A 20,478-nucleotide genomic window follows, 5' to 3' on the forward strand; every position below is an offset into this window, starting at 1 on the left:
AAAGGGGGGGGGGGGGGGGGGGGGGGGGGGCCTGCGGGGTTGGGACCGGGGGGGACCCCTCCTGAAATCGCTTTTTTAATAATTTTATATATCTGACTTGCTATCTTTTCACATGGACCCTGGTCTATATGCGGCTTCTACCACCTCTCCTGCGCCTATATGCACAATATTCTCTGCAATCGATATTGTGGAAAACTCCCCTTTTCAAATCCTATGTACGACCATGCACATATGAACGCTATAGTCAAACTTACAGTTAGTATGCATTTGTACGTTCATATATATAGATATATATATATATATTATATCTATATAATATATATATCATATATAATATAATATATATATATTAGATATAATTAAACAGAAACTGGGAGAACTTTGACCAAGTGGGGTAGGGTTTAAAAAAAAAAAACACCCACTTAATAACGGGTATGACCACCTCTTGAATTGACCACTGCAGTGTATCGCAGGCGCATAGAATTGACTAAAATGTTGATTTCTGCCTGTGGAATATTATTCCATTCCTGAATGAGCGCTTGACGAAGTTCGTTGACATTAGCGTGTGGGTTGGGACGACGCCTCAATCGTCTGTCCAGACTATCCCAGACATGCTCGATGGGGTTGAGATCAGGACTTTTAGCGGGCCAGTACATATAATATCTTACATTTTCAGTACAATCAAAGTATGTGATATTTTTCAGATCACATACTTTAAGAATTTGATAACTTTGCAAATTAGATGTAAATTAGTCGAGGTCTCAGCACTACGGTAGGTTTATTGACATTTAAGCAAACATACTTGGGTGACACTCCATGATTGATGTATGCATTCATAGTCATCAAATAAAAACATTTTAATGGCAATTTGACACTAAAAGCTGTCCAGCGTTCAGAAAAAAACCGAAAAAAAAAACCGTTAGGCATAACTTTATTTGGATGTAAAGACATCCAAAATGACGTCATTCGAGTACATCATTTTCATTCAAAAATACACCGCGCCACATATTCTTACGTGATTTGAATATCTAGTAATGGCGGACTGGAATTAAAGTTGCGTGTACAGTTTACAAAAACACGTTGTATTAAGCTTGAGCTTATATGATAAAGAGATTATTACCCTCGTGTATTTCGGTATCGTCAATATCATATATTAGGAATTAAAATAATGTATTATGCTCGCCAGAGGCTCGTATAATACAGTTTTTATTCCTAATATATGATATTGACGATACCGAAAAACACTGGTAATAACCATTATAGCCCCTATTTGGTGGTTATGGGTTTGATTTTGTTTAATGGACACTGTATTTCATGTGTTTTTGAAAAATTTAAACAAAAGTTCTCTTACTATGGTCTGTCTACAAATTACAAAGTTCAGTATACATGTCAACCCCTACATCTCACTTACTTGTTTCTTCGCTGGTCGTTACTACCATATATTTGGCCCGACCATGACCTGCACTGTTGAAGGCTCGTATTGAGATGACATACTGGGTGGCAGGTTCTAAAAAAAGAAAGAAAAAAAAGAAAGGAATGTTTTATTGAACGACGCACTCAACACATTTTATTTACGGATATATGGCGTTAGACATATGGTTAAAGACCACACAGATATCGAGAGAGGAAACCCGCTGTCGCCACTTCACGGGCTACTCTTTTCGATTAGCAGCAAGGGATCTTTTATATGCACTATCCCACAGACAGGATAGTACATACCACGGCCTTTGATATACCAGTCGTGGTGCACTGGCTGGAACGAGAAATAGCCCAATGAGCCCACCGACGGGGATCGATTTCACACCGACTGTGCATCGAGCGAGCGCTGTACCACTGGGCTATGTCTCGCCCCCATTCTAAAAAATAATCACAAAGAAAGAAAGAAAAAAATGTTTTATTTAACGACGCACTTAACACATTTTATTTACGGTTATATGGTGTCAGACATATGATTAAGGACCACACAGATTTTGAGAGGAAACCCGCTGTCGCCACTTCATGGGCTACTCTTTCCGATTAGCAGCAAGGGATCTTTTATTTGTGCTTCCCACAGGCAGGATAGCACAAACCATGGCCTGTGTTGAACCAGTGATGGATCACTGGTCGGTGCAAGTGGTTTACACCTACCCATTGAGCCTTGCGGAGCACTCTCAGGGTTTGGAGTCGGTATCTGGATTAAAAATCCCATGCCTCGACTGGGATCCGAACCCAGTACCTACCAGCCTGTAGACCGATGGCCTAACCACGACGCCACCGTTTTTTTTTCTTTCATTTATTTTGCATTATATTTTCTTAATGTTACACTCAAACGAAAAAAGAATCTAACATAGAAAAATGGAAAATTAAATTACCGTCTAGAAATATGTCACACACAACTTCTTTAAAGTATTGTGAAAAAAAAGGAAAAAAAAGAAGAGAAAACTACATACATGCATGTAAGTAACTATCATTAGCGTATTTTCATAAATGCATAATATGATACTATACACAAAAAATACTATATGAAAAAAACCCCAAAGAAAAAAAAAAAGGAAAAAAAAAGGAAACGGAAAAGAAAACATCATAAAAAATTATGAAAACTAATAGACCAGGCACAAAAAAGAAAAAGAAAAAAAAGAAAACAAAAAAGCCAGATTACGTAGGCTGTGTATTATGGAGTGATGTGCATTGGGGTCAAGGGTCATCTGGTACACGTCTGGTCTTCTCCTGCCGTACCCCAGCACGTAGCCACGCAAAGGTATGTTGGCGTCTGCTGGAGGCGAGGCCCATACGACGATGATAGAATTGACTGTCGGTTTCACCAGCACACGAGCTGGTGCAGCAGGAGGTACGTTTTGTGCTGTGTAATAAGGAAAAAACATCACATTATGAAAGGTGTATTGTATATAAACCAATAAGGAAGGAAAGGAATAGGTATTGTATGACCAATTGTTTAAATGATATCGTGTGCCTATTATATTTTGGCTGAGATCAATAGAGAGAGACAGATCAAAATATATTATATGTATATATATATATAGAGAGAGAGAGAGAGAGAGAGAGAGAGAGAGAGAGAGAGAGAGAGAGAGAGAGAGAGAGAGAGAGAGAGAGAGAGAGAGAGAGAGAGAGAGAGGATAGAAGAGGAGAGAGAGAGAGAGAGAGAGAGAGAGAGAGAGAGAGAGAGAGAGAGAGAGAGAGAGAGAGAGAGAGAGAGAGAGAGAGAGGAGAGAGGAGAGGAGAGAGAGAGAGAGAGAGAGAGAGAGAGAGAGAGAGAGAGAGAGAGAGAGGAAGGATTCGTCACGAGTATTTTTTAATGTGGAAAATATCAACCGAGTCTATGTTAATCGGTATTTGTCGAGACTCGAGACAAATACCGATTAACTAGACGAGGTTGATATTTTACATATTAAAAAACACGAGTAGCGAATTCTGTTTATCCTATAACACTTCTAAAATAACATTCTAATTAATTTTTCAGTAAATCACAGTACTAAAGTCGCCGCCATCGATAATATGATGTCATAATAATATGACGTCATCACGATTAGCACAGATTAGTTTGACGTCACACATTTTAACCAAATCTTTGAAAACGTTACGCTCAGGTACACGGGTCTTGTTGGCTTGTAAGCAAATGACCCATCCACAGCAACACATTACCTAGAGCCCGTGTAAATTTGTATACCATTATTAACCGGGTTAATAAAGTAAATTATCACATGGGTTTATGACATGGATATCATGGGTAAGTTATAAGATAAATATACATACATACAGGGGCGCACATACAGTGACCCCCCCCCCCCCCCCTCGTTGAAGCAAATGGTCTGCTTTCAGAACTAAAACATACAGGTTTATAATACATATGGAGTTTCTTGTGGTGCAAAAACAAAATAGAAAAGGTCCACTTGGTTCATATTCGAACCCCCTCCCCCAGGTCCAGCTCACTCTACGCCCCTGATATATATATTGTAATGGTCACACCTTAGGTGTCCGTTATGGTTTAATTAATTCTAGCTTAGGTTCCAAATTGCAGCTTACGCAGTGCAACTGTCAAAACAACGGAGCGTTGTTGTGGATATTCATTGTGGCTGTGACAAACGTTTTACTATTTGATAAAATAGCTATATAGTGGTGATGATTAGTCGTACCTACAGATTGATTTCGCTAAGTTTCTAGCACAAAATAACTTATCATTTCGATGGAATCGCCATAGTTTATTTGTATTTACTTCCGGGTTTTGAAGGAGGCCGCCATTTTTACTTGAAGATTTATTAAGACAAGTCAAGGCTACGAAATGGATACGTTAGACTATCCCTTAGTCTTTCACGTTGTAACTGATGCAGCTTATTACGTAATCTAGGGAGGTAGGGAGCCAAATACTTTATTTTGCAGTTACAACACAACTGAACCAGTTATTTTACAAACATCGGTTTACACCGTTTTGTTAGATAGGGTTGGTACTTGCTTTTCAAGACGCCAGGGCCCATATTTTGGAAGCTCTCTTAGTGCTACGAAATAGTAAAACCATCGTAGGGTGTGACGTCACTACAGCACACGCCATAGTGACGTCATAGCTTACGATAATTTTACGATTTCGTAGGCTAAGATTGCTTCGAAAATATGGGCTCTGGTTGCAAGCGGGTCGCATTTCGGGTTGGCGTGTTGCATTTGATAATTCTAGATCAACTACACACTTATTAGACAAACTGAAGGTAACAAACTGCACAAAAACATTATGGAAAAATATGTTGTAATGGGCAACCCGAAATATAATGATGATTTAACTACGAAAATAGCATTTTAGTAAGCCAAACGGGTCGCACCGCGTTGGCAAATACTGTGGTTTGATTAGTCAAATGACGCCATGTGGTACGTCTGAAAACATATAAAAGCAAGCGACATCATCAATGGCGTGTCTTAACTACGAGCTACTCTCGGCCTACTAAAATCAAAACTTATACGTAGCTCCCTACCTTCAGAACGACCATCAAAATTGCGCCAAACTTCCTTCATTAAAATGCGCACCATTTCTCTTTGGCTTAATAATCCTACGGGACATTCCAAATTACATAGCACCATACCACCTCCCGCCTGTTACCAACTACGGTTGGACTGCTGGTGTTCCCTTGTACCTGCCAGTGCAGTCGGTCCCTCCTTCACCTCCCCAACCTCTTCCTGTCCTGGACGGAGGAACCAGCCGAAGCCGGTACTTGTGCCCAGGACAGGCGTGCGCTACAACAGCTTGCACTGAAGGTGCACGTTAACCTTTTTGGAATTGGAATTGAATTAATGGCGTCCTGTCCTGGATGGAGGAACCGGCTGAGGCCGGTACTTGTGTCCAGGAAAGGCGTGCGCTATAACAGCTTGCACTGAAGGTTAATTTCGGGGGGGAAACTGGGGTGGTGATGGGTATTTAAAGCTGCAATGCTCGCAATGATGCCTCATTTCCATTTCGACGTAGACGAGTTACAAAACGCCAAGACTAAGACTGCCGAATGGAAACATTGCAATAGGCCGCTTCCAGTTAGGTAAATCGCAGTCAGCAGTCGCATGCCACATGAACGTCCATCAGATCACCATTTCATGTCTCTGGGACAGGTACCAGCAGTTTCAATCAGCTGAAGACCGGCACAGAAGTGGAAGACCTCGCATAACAACTGCAGCACAATATCGCTACATGGCCTCAGACTAGAGTTATCCACCCATTTGGTTGTCCAAAATACGGAAACTAATGCGAGAAAATATAGTTTTCTTGTGATGTGATTAATGGCTGGGGAGCTGCTTAGTATACTGGATTGTTACACTGGGTTTGACAGGTAAGAGGATGCAGTTAGTGAATATGTGCACTTGGTTTACACTGGATACTGCATAATGTCCCCCAGAGTACACTGAAGTCATGCAAAATTTGTGTAAAATGCAGAGAAATGGGTGTGATTCGGTCCCTTAGCCCACGTGTGTTTGTTTACATTGATATAACTTTGATACCAAATTGTGAGGTAACTATGCCAGTTACAGCACTAAAAATGTACATGATAATTGTGCAGATAGGTGGAAATCTGAAAGTTATCAGTTTGGGTGATGAATATTTTATTTCTTTAAATTAAATTAAATTTTATTATATTTATATTTTGAAATTTGTAATTTCACAAATTATAACATGATTTGACCTGCATTGTACCTGTATCAGGTCATAGGTCATTCTTTTCAATCAGAATGTATCCCTGCACCCTGTGAGGGCCTCACTTTGAGTAATTGAGCTAATTGAATAAGTGAAAATGGAGGCTTTTTTTCAAAAATTCCAGAGGGTAATTTTTTCAAAATGTGATCCTGGGCCAAATGGTGAATGTATAATGTGGAATGGGCCTCCCAGACCAAATGGATATGGTGCTATTAAGTTGAAATCACCAATCACAGGCCAGTATCGTACAGTAAATGCTCACAGATTAAGTTTCATGGTCTTTAATAAGGAGATGGACCTAGATGGCAGTGACATCAGTCACCTGTGCCATAACCGTCTTTGTATGTTTAAAGATCACTTATCTGCTGAGCCACATGCAATTAACAGCTCGCGCATACAATGTGTGAACCGGGATGTCTGTCAGGGACATGGACAATACCCTCCCTGCCTCTTGCATCTCAGAATGCATAACATATAAGAATGTAAAACAATAACAAAGTTTAATTTAAAGAAATATTTTATGTCATAAAATCACATATAAATATCACATGATACATTTATTCAAAAGCATACATTTATTCACATTACTATTTTTTATTGTTTAAAGTCAGTCTTCATTGTCTAGGGTTCATGTCCACAGCAGAAATGCTATCATGCAAACATAGTTCCTATATTATATGTATCACTTGAAAGTTTGTGACAAAAATTACTTTGAATAACTGTGGTCACAGGAGTTGTCTGTTCTTTGACTGTCAATATCTAATAATCCTTTCTTGTAGTCAGCTTGTTGATCTCTGTGCAAATGTTTATATCGTAAGTGATCTCTAATTTTACTTCCTTGCTGGACTAAGTGCCTTTTAATCACCTGTGGATTGTTTTGATATCTTTTTTGATAGTCCGACTCTTTGTCCATCTGACGCAGTGAACGCCTCACCCGAGCTGACAGTTCGATGCCACAGTACTTGCACTTTTCTATCATCGATGTTCCCGGGGCGTTGTTCAGCCTGTGGATGGTGGATGCAGCTATCCCAGTCATCGTTCGTGAATAGTTCACATTCTTAGGTAAGGAAACACTGAGAGAACGGTTTGCATCCTCACATTTCTGTGTGTCTGTATACAGTTTCATTTGCTCTACAGCTGAAATACTTAGTTTAATCTTCAGAAGTTCCAGTACTAACATTTTGTCATTTTCATTCATATTCAGCTCTGTGGTTCTGTGTGTACCCAGGAACATGGATTGGTGCCACCAGTTGTTCGTTATTCCTCCACTGCAGACGACCAAGTACCGCGAACACTTTGAACAGTCACCACCGTAGCACGAAAGTGTCGATTGCAGGACCTTTGGTAAGTTTCGTTTCAGTACACCGATATTACCAGTGTGTAGTTTCATCAGTTCTTTAAGAATTAAACTGCACCTTGCTTTCATATCCTGGCTGAATACCTTCTGTGCTTCACGCTTTTGTTCACGGGTGGACCAGTAAACATGTCGGGACTGAAGTTAGCTTTGTAACACTTACGAAACTGACTCTGACCTAAGTGGGTTGGATCAGCTAGCCGCTGCACTTTCCACATTGGATGTAGAAGTTTCAAAGCACTATCAACTCCAGCAGATGATCTGGAATCTCCATCTGTTGTGACGTATTTTATGAGAATACCTTGTAGAGCCAAGTCTGTTCCGATATCTTTTCCCATCTCGTATTCCGACAGCGGAGCAAATGGCGGCAAGTTTGCTGTGCAGTCAGGATGACCATCGGGACACGTCACATGAATACCTTTGTTTCTTAACCAGGCTCCGGTCCAACAAAGTTTATTCTGGAAGCAGGCACTTACAATGAATTTTCTTTCAGTCATTGTTTCACACGCAAATACTATAGCTTGTGATGCATTCTGGCCCGGTTTCTTCCGACTTGTTATTGTCGTGGAGTTGTATCTCCCATCCATGGCTATGTTAATTTCATCACGTTCATTTCCACGTTTCATGTTAATGTTTTTCAGTAGCTCAACTTTTTGTGCCATATCTTTTTCATTTAGATCTGTTACAGCCGTTGATACCTTGTATGATGTTCTCTGCATGCTGCTCCGACACGGCGGTGGAATGTCCATGCCTGCCAATAGCACTCTCGCTCTCGTTTTGCCGACAGGAGTATCTTGGAGACCGATAGCAAGACCCACATTAGTTTTTGCTGCATTTGGGCCAGGTTTATTTGTCTTCACCTCATTGTACAATTTGCTTTCAGGAGCAGTGAAGTCACAATTCACACAGTGTAGTGTGATTTTCCAACAAAGACCCCACTTAACCTCTTTTAATATTTGCATTTCAGGCTCGTCGCACTCAGGGGAAGCTGTTGAGTGGTATCTGAAAGCTGCATTCCATGCATCTACCATTCTGTCATTGTCCATTATTCTCATGCCTTCTTTGTCTTTACACTGTTGTTCTTCTTTCATTTCAGACGCAGTACATGTACTCGTAATGGGACGTAGCAGGCGGACTGGCTGTGACGCACCTTCGCAATCTGGAGTGGATATGGTGGCTGAAGTGGAACTCGACTTCGTGACCAAGGCAAACTCGTCTATATTCATCCGGACTACTGGTCGCAACTTCTCAGTGTGAGATTCTGGACTTGCATGTTCATGCAGCAGAGTTGCACCCTTATTCCAAGGTGCATGTCCCTTCTTGAACTGTGTCTTTCGTCTTGTATTGCCTTCCATGGATGTGACTCGTAGTGTTTAAAACAGTGAAATACTTATTGTGGTATGCATGTCCACCCTTATATATATGTTCATGTGTGATGTCACTTTCAGTTCTGATGCAGTAAAACATTTCAGTGCAGTGGCAGTTGACAGCTTTTTTTGTTCACTGTGTATTCGGTGCTGCATCTTTGCAGACTGGTGCCCTGGCCTCTGCATGCAGGTGTGACCTGTTACGGTGTGCAGACACCTTGCTAATTACCCTCACCAGAATGACACTCGAGCAGTCCTAATTTGTAATTGGCATATATTGACTGTGTGCAGTATCCAAAATTTTACAGGTTTAAAGATTAAATTTTGTTTAAAAAGAGAACTTTGTGGGAATTTCTTTTTTGAAAATGTATCAATTTAAATTAAATTGAATTTTTTTTGGAAAAAATCATATTCCTGCCAACTGCTATATTTCAATTGCAGAGAACACAATAAGGAGCAAGTTTCTTTTTGTTGTTCAGAAAAACGTCTGTATCTTTTAAAGTTATTGCATTATTACTAGTCCACTATTGGGAATAATTTGACGCAGATTGCCGCCTTTTGCGGCACAGGCAGTCCCCCATTTCACAGGCTCCAATAGCCATATTTGGTATCAAATATTCTTTTTATTGCCTGTATGCAACTTGACATATGTATTTAAATGCCATATGTGAGTTTGAGTGTCATGGTGAACACAATTTTGGTCTGATAGGCCTCAGACTAGAGTTATCCACCCATTTGGTTGTCCAAAATACGGAAACTAATGCGAGAAAATATAGTTTTCTTGTGATGTGATTAATGGCTGGGGAGCTGCTTAGTATACTGGATTGTTACACTGGGTTTGACAGGTAAGAGGATGCAGTTAGTGAATATGTGCACTTGGTTTACACTGGATACTGCATAATGTCCCCCACAGTACATTGAAGTCATGCAAAATTTGTGTAAAATGCAGAGAAATGGGTGTGATTCGGTCCCTTAGCCCACGTGTGTTTGTTTACATTGATATAACGCGGAAAAGAGCTGGACAACAGATGTCGTCCTTTCGAGTGTTCAATGGGCCCAGGCAGGTAATGTTTCCCGTGAAATGCTAATGGCCTGGTGAAATTAATAAAAGTGCTACAGCCACTGGGGCTACATGAGAATACATAGTGAAATTAATTGTGGTCCGAGGCCACATCCAGGTTCTGCACTTGCGTCACCGAACTGCCACAGTAACGAACACTGCTGGACGCATACCTGGTTTGAGAAGGGTGTCTACACAAACCATTGGCCCCGTACTGCGACGTCAACATCGACATTTACGTGTTCGCTGGTGCACGAATGTACAGGGGTGGAACTTGGCAAACTGGCGGCGAGTATGGATCACGACGAGTCACGTTTCCTTCTACAGCGACGTGATGAACGACAACGTGTTTACAGACGTTTTTCCAACAACTGCGTCGCCCAAGTTGACAGATTCGGTGGAGGGAGTGTCATGATGTGGAGCCATCTCATACACCGGCAGAAATGAACTTGTGTTCTTACAAGGCAACCTGACAGCTGTACGCTACCGGGATGAAAATCTTCGCCGTCACATGCTTCACATTTTGGATCGACAGAGAGAACTCTTTCAGCAGGACAATGCCAGGCCGCATACAGCACGTATAACAATGGATTTTCTACAGAATGAGAACATTAATGTGCTGCCATGGCCATCAAGATCGCCAGATCTCAACCCCATTGAACATCTATGGGACGAACTGGACAGACGTGTACGCCAGCGTGACACGGAGCCTCAGACGCTACCGCAACTGTCACATGCACTGCAGGAAGAATGGGCTAGGATTCCACGTGCCCGGATTCAGAGACTCATTCAGTCTATGCCAAGGAGATGTCGCAGTGATTGCTGCGGTTGGTGGCCACACAAGGTACTGATTTTAGCGCTCTCGTGCAACTGTTTGGTGACGAAAACGCCTCCTCTGCCGTCAGTCCATAGTAAGAACATTGTCACAAATTTTACTGTGATACGATCATAAATAACAAAATTATGCCACTTTGTATAAAAGAAATAATTCCATGAATATTTCGCCTATGCGTTTCTTTTTTGACACCGGCCTCGGTGGCGTCGTGGTTAGCCATCGGTCTACAGGCTGGTAGGTACTGGGTTCGGATCCCAGTCGAGGCATGGGTTTTTTAATTCAGATACTGACTCTAAACCCTGAGTGAGTGCTCCACAAGGCTCAGTGGGTAGGTGTAAACCACTTGCAAAGGCCATGGTTTGTGCTATCCTGCCTGTGGGAAGCGCAAATAAAAGATTCCTTGCTGCCTGTCGTAAAAGAGTAGCCTATGTGGCAACAGCGGGTTTCCTAAAAAAAATCTGTGTGGTCCTTAACCATATGTCTGTGCGTGTGTGTATACATACATAAGTATATACATACTTATACATATACATGTGTATTTGTTATTACCAGAGTGTATTTCGGTATCGTCAATAGCATATATTAGGAATACAAATTGTATTATACGAGCCTCTGGCGGGCATAATACAATATTATTATTATTCCTAATATATGTTATTGACTATACTGAAACACACGAGGGTAATAATCTCTTTATCCGGGATATCACAGGAATCCATCCGGGATATGGCAGAGATCCATCTGGGATATGACAGGGATCCTGCCGGGGTATGACAGAGGTCCATCCGGGATATGACAGGAATCTATCTGGGATATCACAGGAATCCATCCGGGATATGGCAGAGGTCCATCTGGGATATGACAGGGATCCTGCCGGGATATGACAGAGATCCTGCCGGGATATGGCAAAGGTCCATCCGGGATATAACGGATCCATCCGGGATATGATAGGTATCCATCCGGGATATGAGAGGGATCCATCTGGGATATGACAGGAATCAATCCAGGGCTATGCCAGGAATCTATCCGGGATATAACAGAATTCCATCCGGGATATGCCAGGGATCCATCTGCCAGGAATCCATCTGGGATATGACAGGAATCCAGCCTGGATATGACAGTGATCCATCCGGGATATGATAGGTATCCATCCGGTATATGACAGAGATCCATCTGGGATGTGACAGGAATCCATCCGGGGCTATGACAGGAATCCATCCGGGATATAACAGAATTCCATCCGGGATATGCCAGGGATCCATCTGGGATACAACAGGAATCCATCCGGGATATGACAGGAATCCAGCCTGGATATGACAGGGATCCAGAAAGGATATGACAGGGATCCATCCGGGATATGACAGGGATCCCACTGGGATATGACAAAGATCCATCCGGGATATCACAGGAATCCATCAGGGATATCACAGGGATCCATCCAGGATATCACAGGGATCCATCCGGGATATGACAGGAATCCATCTGGGATATGACAGGGACCCAGGGACAGGGACCCAGCCTGAATATGACAGGAATCCAGCCGGGATATCACTGGATTAAGATTAAGATTCTTAGACTGTCGAGTGCTGTTAAAAATATTTCTTTTATTTTAGAACTTTTCAATAATATAGGTAGATGGTTCTGGACAATAGGCATTATTTTAGTATTGTTCGGATTATATGTAGTGACCAGAGTAATACTCTCATTCTGACTGCAAGACTTATTTGAAGTTTTTCTCAACTCTTTTATTGGAAGCATTTAACTTGTTCAATACAGTTGGTAATTAGACCCATAGGATATCCCTGTTTTCGTAAGAACATCTGTAAATCTAAAAGTCTGTTCTCCCTTCTATCCCTATCTGTAACTGTAGTACAAATACGCCTTGCCATGCTATAGGGTATGTTTTGTTTGGTATGTCTAGGAAGACAAGAATGAAACTGGAGATACTGATGTGTATCATTTGGTTTGTAATACACATCTGTAATTAAATTGTATGGATGGGTGCAAATTATTTAGAATACTGTGAAATTGCTTAATTGAGTCATCATCGTTTATCCATATCAAGAAACAATCATCGATACCTTTTCCAGTTTAATTTAACACAATCTGCCGATATATTATCCCACTGTTCATTAATGTTACTGAATAATGTCTCTTCCAAATAAGCAACCAGGAGAGTTGCATAGGTATAACTCACTCACTCACTCACTCACTCACACACTCACTCTCTCTCTCTCTCTCTCTCTCTCTCTCTCTCTCTCTCTCTCTCTCTCTCTCTCTCTCTCTCTCTCTCTCTCTCTCTCTCTCTCTCTCTCTCTCTCTCTCTCTCTCTCTCTCTCTATATATATAGATATATATATATATATATATATATATAATTGTTGACAAGCCGTGCATAATATTTCACGCCAACTGCAATCATGTTTGCATGTCAGTTGCCAGATTCTAATCTACAATTGGAAAAAGTAGAAGTGACTTTTCCCTTCCACGAAGAAAGGGGAGAAGAGCGATTAAAGCAGGAAAAAATAACGTACCCCATAACTGATACATCAACGTTTGTGGTATGTACTGTCCTGTCTATAGGGACGTTCATGTAATAGATTTTTTTCTTATTTTCGGTAGGTGTAGCCTGCTGCAACGACACATTTGCATCATACTTAACAGTGTTGAAATACCTATAGGCCAGGCATTCGTTATATTATACTTAGTTCTATGCCTACATGTATGTCCAATTAAGGTTTAAGCACGTTTGGTCAGTTGTCAGAGAATTTTGTTTTGTTTAATGAAACCACTAGAGCACATTGATTAATTAATCTTCTGCTATTGGATGTTAAACATTTGATAATTTTGACATATAGTCTTAGACGGAAAACCCCGCTACATTGTTCCATTAGTAGCAAGGGATCCTTTATATGCACCATCCCACAGAGAGGATAGCACATACCACGATGTTTGATATACCAGTCGTGGTGCACTGGTTGGAATGAGAAATAGTCCAATGGGCCCACCGATAGGGATCGATCCCAAACCGAACGCGCATCAAGCGACTGCTTTACCACTGGGCTCTGTCCCGTCCATTATCTCTAATTAAGGTTCAAGCACGCTTGGTCAGTTGTTCTTGAGTCAGAAGTCGGTATAGTGGTCTTACATCTCCCCACAGTGTTGTTAAACTTGCTCTGGGTGGGGGGTGGTACCGGGATATGAACCCAGTACATACCAGCTGGCAGCCTGATGGCTTAGCCACTATATCACTACCGCTTGTTATGCCAGACCTCAAAAAGCCATAATTTATAAGTGACATTAAAGGGGCATTCCTGAGTTTGCTGCATTGTAAGATGTTTCCAACTAGTAAAATATCTCTACGATTAAACATACATATTAAATATATTTTCTTGTTTAGAATATCAGTGTCTGTATATTCAATGTGTCGTCTTAATATTTGTAAGAAGCCCAAACTGCATTTTGTCTTCGTACGAAAAAACCGGCCTCGGTGGCGTCGTGGCAGGCCATCGGTCTACAGGCTGGTAGGTACTGGGTTCGGATCCCAGTCGAGGCATGGGATTTTTAATCCAGATACCGACTCCAAACCCTGAGTGAGTTCTCCGCAAGGCTCAATGGGTAGGTGTAAACCACTTGCACCGACCAGTGATCCATAACTGGTTCAACAAAGGCCATGGTTTGTGCTATCCTGCCTGTGGGAAGCGCAAATAAAAGATCCCTTGCTGCCTATCGGAAGAGTAGCCCATGTAGTGGCGACAGCGGGTTTCCTCTCAAAACCTGTGTGGTCCTGAACCATATGTCTGACGCCATATAACCGTAAATAAAATGTGTTGAGTGCGTCGTTAAATAAAACACTTCTTTCTTCTTTCTTTCGTACGAAAAAATATATTTTAGGAAATAAAATCAAATTTAACCTAGTACAAATACTAGAACGATCAAAAACACGTTTGACATACAGACACTAATATTTTGTGCAGAAAAAATATATTTTATATGTAATTACAATCGTTAAAAAGTCTCTGTTAGTCGATAACATCTTAAAAATTGCAGCAAACTCAGGAATGTCCCTTTATACAATACCGGCGTGGAAAACTTCGTCACTGCCCTAAGTGCCACTAGGCATGACGGGAAATGATGATGATGATGATGATGACATTTTGTAAAAATAATTGAATTATGGCAATGGTCCATAATTCAAAAACTAAAATTGCCGAGATGGATGACATGGATTTCACTCCATCATGGTTCAGTTACAGTGATGCGATAGCCAGATTTGGTTTCCAACAATTAATGTAATTTTTATTTATTATCCATTTTTAGATAAATACGGTCCTTAAATCTGTGACAGTATGACTTTAACGTAATTACCTTTAATTTGGGAAACATTCTTTCCCGGTTTCATGCTATCAATGATGAGAAACTTATTTAGATAAATGTTTGACATTCACTGGCCGATTACTAGTAACTCGATGTGCACTAATGGTGTCATTAAACAAAAGCAAGTTTCGTTTCAGCTTATTTTTGTGCTTATATCCAACTAAGGTTCAATCATGCTGTCCTGGGCACACACGTCAGCTATCTGGGCTGTCAGTGAGTTAGTTGTTAGTGGTTAGTGAGTGAGAAGAGGGTGTAGTGGCCTTAAACCTGCCCACTGAGTAGTTAAAACTCGCTCTAGGTGGAAGCCGGTACCGGGCTGCGAACCCAGTACCTACCAGCCTTATGTTCGAAAGTTGTATTCCCTTAGGACGCCTGTATTCTTAAGTTTTTAGGTCGGAAGTACATAGTAAGGGAGCTAACTTGATTTATCTACATCAGAATTAATGTTTGTTTTGTTTAACGACCCCACTAGAGCACATTGATTTATTAATCATCGTGCTCTAGTGGTATCTTTAAACAAAACAAACATTGGACTTGGGTCTGACATTACAATGTTTATCCAATGTAAAAAAAAAAACACAAAACACATCGAAAATACACTGCATTAAGTTTACCAGCCCGAGTACTCTGACGGTAAGAGAGCTATAGTCCGTCCCATCATTCTATTTAATGTCTACGCTTCTAACTGAATACATATTCATAATATTAATAGTTATTTCTGTTTTATGTCTACGAATTGATATATGGTACCTTTGAAGTGTTTTAGTTCAATATTATACTTGTACATAAAATAAATTCAACATGGCTGCCAATATAACCAACAAACTGTAACGAAATTCTACAAAACATTATTATTTCAGCTTCCAGGTGACATTATTGCTTATAAATATCAATCTCTGTTTCGCTGGATTGAGATACCTTTTAACTTGGATATATGAAATATTATAATGAAATTCAAGATGGCCACCATGAACCAACTAAAATAGGAAATGCAATTTCTTGGCTTCTAACTGGAATACATTCACAATATTAGTGGCTATTCCTATGTTTTCTATATGACATGATTCGTATGATTAGTCTGCAGTGTTTTAAGTAGTAAAATTTACATAAAATTAGAATAAACAGAAATGACCAGTGTATTAAAAAACCATCTAGATTAACAGATGATATTATGGTATTTTATTTCAATAATTGTGGGTTCCACAGAATACAACATAAAAGTAACTGTTAGAGCTATGTTTTCTCCGGTTCATTTGATACAGTCTTGAAACCAACCTGTCATAACGTTGTAGTGTAATGCAAATGTCTTGATATGAGCTGGCAACATTTCTTCAGCACCCTCAAATTATTTAAGTTCAAATGACTTGCCACTTCAGGCACAAAATGCTTTAAGTGTTGTTATAATGCATATTTAAAGACATTTTAAGTAATCTTGTACATATAGGAGGAATTTAGGAGGGTTTTTGTTAATAAAGTAATGTAATTAATCTTTTCATTCAGAATCTGGTAAGAATAATGCATATGATTATGATTAGTAAAGTTAATAATATGAACTTAGGTTGGGAGAGATTCCTCAGTATTTGGGTCACCTTAAAGGGACATTCCTGAGTTTGCTGCATTGTAAGATGTTTCTGACTAATAAAATATTTCTACGATTATTACTTACATATTAAATATATTTTCATGTTTAGAATATCAGTGTCTGTATATTCAATGTGTTTCTGGTCTTCTTAATATTTGTAAGAAGCCCAAACTGGAGTTTGTCTTCATAAAATTTCGTACGTACGAAAAAAAAAAATTGTTTAGAAAATAAAATGAAATTTAACCTAGTACAAATATTAGAACGATCAGAAATACGTTTAATATACAGCCACTAATATGTTATGCAGAAAAATATATTTGATATGTAATTATAATCGTTAAAAAGTCTCTATCAGCCGATAACATCTTTAAAATTGCAGCAAACTCAGGAATGTCCCTTTAAGTCATAATACATATTTTAATGAACTTGACAATTACCAATATTTGCATAAATGCATAAGATGCAGAATAACAATCCATTGCAATAACATCAGCCATAAACATTAATTACATACCAAAACGATTTAGAGATTGTTTTGTATTAGCACTGTTATTAAAGGGACATTCCCGAGTTTGCTGCAACTTTTATGATGTTATCGACTAACAGAAACTTTTTAACGATTGTAATTACATATCAAATATATTTTTCTGCATAAAATATTAATGGCTGTATACTAAACGTGTTTCTGATCATTATAATATTTGTACTAGGTTAAATTTCATTTTATTTCCTAAAATATGTTTTTTCATACGTACGAAATTATTTGAAGACAAAATCCAGTTTGGGCTTCTTACAAATATTAAGACGATCAGAAACACATTGAATATACAGACACTGATATTCTAAACAAGAAAATATATTTAATATGTAAGTTTAATCGTAGAAATATTTTATTAGTCGAAACATCTTACAATGCAGCAAACTCAGGAATGTCCCTTTAATATGTTACAATGCCAGAATAAAGTACTATTATTTATACTTGATATTTTCATTGATAATTCAGCATTATGAATTTATTTCGTACTGACCCACATTAAAACGTTACAGTATTTGTTTATGTATTTGTTTCCTTGTAATAGATGATCCACATTTGTTTTTATTTTGTGAGTCAGCTTGTTATCACAAACCCGAAACAGTAGATGCATTCATATACCCCTGGCTTATAACGCATAACCAGTTTTATACATCTATTTTCTAGCTATCCCATTATTTATGAAAATATGGTACGTTTTCATGCATTATGGGTCAATACGTTAATGGCAAATGTCATCTATTTGCATATGTAAATAAAACAAACGAGATGCAGTATTTTCCTTATCACAGTCAACTAAAGCAAGAGCCACAGACATCTAAAAGTATAACATGCATCCCTGTTTTGTATTAAAATATATCAGGGTTGCGTTTTTGTTCAAGTTTATATGTTGTCTAAATTGCTATTGTACAACGTCTGATTAGTTTGACAATTTCTTCAGTATTTTTCCACTGAAATTTGGAAATGCTTTCTTTGCTTTTGGGGTATGCCAAGCTAGTCCATCTATTAATAATTATGGACTGATAACAAATGACTCGATGTGATGGGCAAACAGATAATGTGCAAACAGATAAAATTAGTGTAAGTTTAGGGTTAGGGTTAGGGTTAGTTATATACAATACTTTTTAAAACATTTTGTTCTATAAAAGTAATATAATATTTCGTATTCCAGTATCACTACGTTTTGCCTTTGAAAAATTAGAAATTTTGACTATTCTTTGTAAATTTTCCTCCAATACGGTGCTTTTATTGGTGCTTTTGGTAGAAAAATAGCACAGAAGACACAATGAGGCATTATGGGACTAGAGGTTCGTTTAATTCCGTAAACACTCGGTTCATTCCGTCAAAATACACGCTATGAGATTTAAAAGTATTAAAATGCAGTCTTGTTGATCCACTGTGTGGCCGAGTGGATACAGTGCTCGGCTACAGTCCCGATGATCTGGAGTTCGAATCCAGACCCTAGCACTTGATATCGCTAATTCAATACCCCAAATGGAGGAGTGCGAGCGGAAATCTTTCCGTCTTGCTAGACTCGATTCTGCTCGAGTACTCGAGTACTTGTGGGGACCTTAGTCTACAGTTTTAAAAAAAAACCCACCGCACTGTCAAATCCGCACACACACACACACACACACACACGCATGCACGCACGCACACGAAGATATAATGCTTTTCTCTTACAGGAAACAAAGAGATGGATCTACTACAAAGCTATATGCGCTAGATTAAACGGACATACCCTAGTCTTTAAACACTACAGCATATTTCTCACTATTAGAGTCGTTTATGATCACTGAAATCAAACACTACTTATATTTTATTGTTTAGATTATCCATTTCCGTACAACCTAAGTTTTCTGGTCATCCTGGTGTTTCTAATACCACAAAATGCATTTTTCATAGTTTTAAAAACGCACGTGCGTCTGAGATGTAACGGTTATGGAGTCTCGTTTTAGTCTATTTTCAAGGGTATTTCAACGTCACAGACTCTTGTTTCACTCTGTTGTATCCAAATGTGTTACATGTTTGTTAATTAACCAAATTTACTGTCCATTTTTACGGGTTGAAACTAGAGTCTAGGTGAAAAATATGCCTTAGTGTTTAAAAACCAGGGTCTGTCCCTTTAATAATGATTAGTTAATAGTTATTAATAAATGAAGTTTTGACAAACCTCAACATACCTTCGACAACTAGTGCTAAGCAGAAATACATTATTCCAACACGAAGGGCCGCTCGCCTTGTTAGTTTGCCGTCCTCGACAGCCATGATATCGGTAATGTTACGACACATGGATCGCGGTAGTTTTTAAAGCATTGGTAAATGACATTCTCTGAACCGGCGTGACGTCACACGGCCTAGTTACCGATTATCCGGGTCTTTGGGTGTGAAGCCAAGCCTTAGTGATTACTCTTTTACATTGAATAAAGTTATCATATTAACTTTTTGCATGCCTTGCATAATTGTCATTTATGTTCTGTAGCTATAACGTAGTTGCTGCATGACTATGACTATTGTAACAGCTCCGATTGTCATAACGAACAACGGAAATCTGAATTAGCAGAGGCGGACCGGGGTGGGGGGGGGGGGGGGCAGGGGCCTTTGAAAATTGCGAGAGCAAATACTTTTGTTCGCGCGTCGCTCCCATAACCCATTTTTTTTTCGTTCTCGCTTTGAAATTATGACATCATTTAGGCCTACATCTTCATGATGGGTTACGTAAAATCAAAATGGGTTATCTGAATTTGTGTTTGCGTAACCCATAAATGTATTTAACGACGCACTCAACACATTTTATTTACGGTTATATGGCGTCAGACATATGGTTAAGTGCCACACATATTTTAAGAGGAAACCCGCTGTCGCCACTACATGGGCTACTCTTTCCGATTAGCAGCAAGGGATCTTTTATTTGGGAACGTTTTATCCCTGGGATACGGCCCGCCCCTGGAGTATTAAAAAGTCAGATCATGTGTAACAATGGGAAAAAATAAGAAAAAGAAGAGGTAAGAACGTCGTCATGGTCTCTACCATGTAACAGGTGGCGTAAACGTACAGGCTCCCATTTTTGTAGGGGTGGGAGGGGGGGGGGGGGGGGAGAGCCTGCTGTTTGCCCGAATTAAAACGAAAATGCTCGAATCCGAACCAGAGCCGGTTTATCCTAGAAGCACAATCATGTACCACGTGCTACGCGACTCGCTCTTTGACAAGT

The 20,478-nt window shown here is 39.6% G+C and overlaps 1 protein-coding gene across 1 annotated transcript in view; it reads right to left on the reverse strand.

Moving 5' to 3' along the window:
* LOC121373242 (neogenin-like) overlaps positions 1 to 19,594 on the reverse strand; it is a 25,241-nt gene extending 5,647 nt beyond the window's left edge. The window contains exons 1-3 of the mRNA XM_041499749.1: positions 19,451 to 19,594; positions 2,639 to 2,839; positions 1,412 to 1,507 (exon numbers count right to left, since the gene is read on the reverse strand). Of these exons, the coding sequence (XP_041355683.1) occupies positions 1,412 to 1,507; positions 2,639 to 2,839; positions 19,451 to 19,559 (406 nt within the window). The 5' untranslated portion in view covers positions 19,560 to 19,594. The remainder of the gene's footprint in view (positions 1 to 1,411; positions 1,508 to 2,638; positions 2,840 to 19,450) is intronic.
* Between the last annotated feature and the right edge of the window lie 884 nt (positions 19,595 to 20,478).

This window comes from Gigantopelta aegis, chromosome 5, assembly GCF_016097555.1.
Source record: "Gigantopelta aegis isolate Gae_Host chromosome 5, Gae_host_genome, whole genome shotgun sequence".
NCBI lineage: Eukaryota > Metazoa > Mollusca > Gastropoda > Neomphalida > Peltospiridae > Gigantopelta > Gigantopelta aegis.